At 40.8% G+C, this 2,831-nt stretch overlaps 1 protein-coding gene across 1 annotated transcript; it reads left to right on the top strand.

Annotated features, from left to right (window-relative positions):
* The first annotated feature begins 1,450 nt into the window (after nt 1-1,450).
* Nucleotides 1,451-2,620, top strand: LOC149443291 (olfactory receptor 13D1-like). Its single transcript, XM_089655641.1, has one exon. The coding sequence runs from the start codon at nt 1,451-1,453 to the stop codon at nt 2,381-2,383; it is 933 nt and encodes a 310-aa protein (XP_089511767.1). The 3' UTR covers nt 2,384-2,620.
* Nucleotides 2,621-2,831: the final 211 nt, after the last annotated feature.

Here is a 2,831-nt window from a genome sequence, read left to right as displayed (position 1 = left end):
AAGAGGTCCAGATTCAACTGTATTCCTTTAAAGTTCTGGGGTATAATTTGAGAATTAGCCAACGTGTTTTGGGTGTCCAAGTGCTCCCTTTATCATGGCTTGACTGGCAATAAACTAAACAAACCAGGAGTGAACTGACCTGCAATGGTATTTATTCCATTGTGAATTAAAAGCAAAGGCCTAATCAGCAGCTTGTTTGGCAGCCAGTAGTGTGGTGCTTCAATTTCAACTTTTCTTACAATACACTACAAGCCAGGGAGACTGTGGAGATCTTCTGGGGTGTAGAAGCCACCTGCCCAGGAACCAGATCATTTACACCAACATAATATCTTAAGATAACAATACCAGTGGAGTGTACCTGCGGGTCCAGCGCTGTCTTTCCACTTTCCACAATAATCTTTTTTGGCAAAGGTCAAGACAGATGTTGGAGTAAATGCAGTGCAGGAAAAGGACAAGAAGATTCTCTTACCACAAGCTGTACTACCCGTCTATGGCACAGGGAACAATTTAAAATGAAACTCTAGGCAGATATAAAAGATTGAAATTAAAGGCAGCTCCATTATGAGAAGAAGCAGCCAATCAGTGCATGTACTGACAAGAAGCATGTAGGTGGGAGGAAGGATACGAAATTGGAAGGGATTTAGTGAGAGATAGTTATGAGATTGGTAGTGATCTTGTACTTAGCCTTACATGATATCTATCAGGATTTGGTTATTTGTTCCATAGGTTAGAGATTTTGGTCAGTGTCATATAGTGAATATATCTTCTTCTTAGTGGTGGTGGGTTGACTGGCTGCAGTCTCCATCTCTTCCCTGTTTGGTCCAGTGCTTCCAGTGCTGTCCCCTGCATTTTTGTGGGGGTCCTGGTCTGTGTATCACTTCGGGTGGTGGTCTTGTGGGGATTGTAGGATTCACGCATGCCCACATCAGTACTGTGTGGTAAGCTGTATATATGGTTTAATTTGTTCTATGTCATGCAAAATGTCTATGTTTATGTATTCTGTGAGACTACCATGCATTTTTTTTTTTGTAGATGCTCCTGTGATGGCCCTGAGGAAGCAGTTTTTTTAAACCATCAGGAATGCACAAGGGTCCATGTAACGGTTGCAGAATCCTTCTATGTTTTTAATGGTGTTTTGTTCAATCCGTGGAAGCATCTATGGTCATTTAGACCAGATATTTTAATATTTATGTTTGTTGTAATAAAATGATATAATTTATGAACATTGATTGTGTTACTGCCTGGAGTACAAAGCCTTTAAAGTCCCCGTGTTTTTACTAGGAGTGTTTCATTCCAATTGTGGTTTGACATTCATACATAATTATTTTATTTAAAATAGAGGCAAAAAGTTTCTTGAATAATCTATGTAGCAGACAATGAAAAATACAAAACAAATGATAACGTTATAAGAACCAAAAATATTTCTTCATCTCAGTTTGGAGTGATTGATATGTACACCCAAAACCAAAGTACTGTCACGGAGTTCATTCTTCTTGGCCTCTCATCGGATCCTTTCATACAAATCCTGCTGTTCCATATTTTCCTGGTAGCTTACATGATCACACTGACTGGGAATTTCCTTATCATTCTGGCTGTGAAGACTGACAAACGTTTGCACACCTCCATGTATGTCTTCCTGTCTAGTCTCTCTTTATTGGACATGTGCTGCGCTTCCACCATTGTACCCAAAGCGTTAGTAAATTTTCTTTCAACTAAAAAGAGTATTTCATTCACTGGCTGTGCTGTCCAGTTCTGTGTTTCCCTGATCTTGGGAGAAACTGAGTGTCTTCTTCTGGCATTCATGGCCTATGACCGATATGTGGCTATCTGCATCCCTCTGCATTACAATATGATCATGAACACAACGGTCTCTTTTCGTATTGTCAGCATATCATGGTTGACTGGTTGCGTCATTTCATCTTTTGACACATATTTTACATTCAGCTTAACCTTCTGTGGCCCTAACACCATCAACCACTTTTTCTGTGAGCTCCCTCTGTTGCTTCGGCTCTCTTGCAGTGACATCTCAGCAATGGACATCATAAAACTGATTTGCCTGCCCTTAATGCTTTTCATCCCACTTTCACTAATCCTCATTTCATATATCCGAATCATAATTGCTGTCATGACAATTCGTTTGGGAAAAAGGAAAGCATTTTCCACATGTATTCCCCACCTTGTGGTGGTGGTCATGTTCTATGGATCGGCCATATTTATGTATGTTAGACCTGAACATTTGGTTACAGGAGACACAGACAAAAGGGTGGCCGTGTTTTACGCGGTGATCACCCCGATGCTGAACCCCTTGATCTATAGCCTGAGGAACAAAGATGTTCAGAAAGCCATAAGGCAGCTGATAAGAGCTAAGAAGGATTGTAGTTGATTAGGTAAAATTGGTACAATGTCCCAAGCTCAAGTTCTCCTTTGTTTTTGTTCTTGATCAATTATTTTTATTGAATTTCCATTTTTCAGAGGTAACAAAGATGTAACCATGGCATATTTCAGCAGGAATGTGGGGGAATGCAGTTCCAAAAACCTTCCACTATGAATGTATGTAAAGGTTGGAGTACTAGGGCGTGCTGGAGGGTCTATGATGCTGGCTGCTAAGGAATCTGTTGCCATTGTGGGGGGGTTTCTTCTTTCTGGTGGGGAATCTATTGCTGCTGGTGGGGAATTTATTATTTCGGAGGGGGGGGTCTACTGTTGAAGAAGGGGTTTACTGATGCTGGCTACTGGGAGATCTATTGTTTCTGACAGGCAGATATTTTTGTTGGGTGGATCTATTGTTGCAGGAGGGGTCAATACTTGTTCTGTTTTCTCTAAAAGGGCCA

This window comes from Staurois parvus, unplaced genomic scaffold (assembly GCF_062004578.1).
Source record: "Staurois parvus isolate SC_StPar_1 unplaced genomic scaffold, SC_StPar_1.0 ptg000860l, whole genome shotgun sequence".
Classification (NCBI taxonomy): domain Eukaryota; kingdom Metazoa; phylum Chordata; class Amphibia; order Anura; family Ranidae; genus Staurois; species Staurois parvus.
This window is presented reverse-complemented; position numbering and strand designations above follow the sequence as displayed.

Bases quoted from the DNA above. Each gene is read 5' to 3' on its own strand.
- LOC149443291 (XM_089655641.1), top strand. From the start codon at position 1,451: ATGTACACCCAAAACCAAAGTACTGTCACGGAGTTCATTCTTCTTGGC.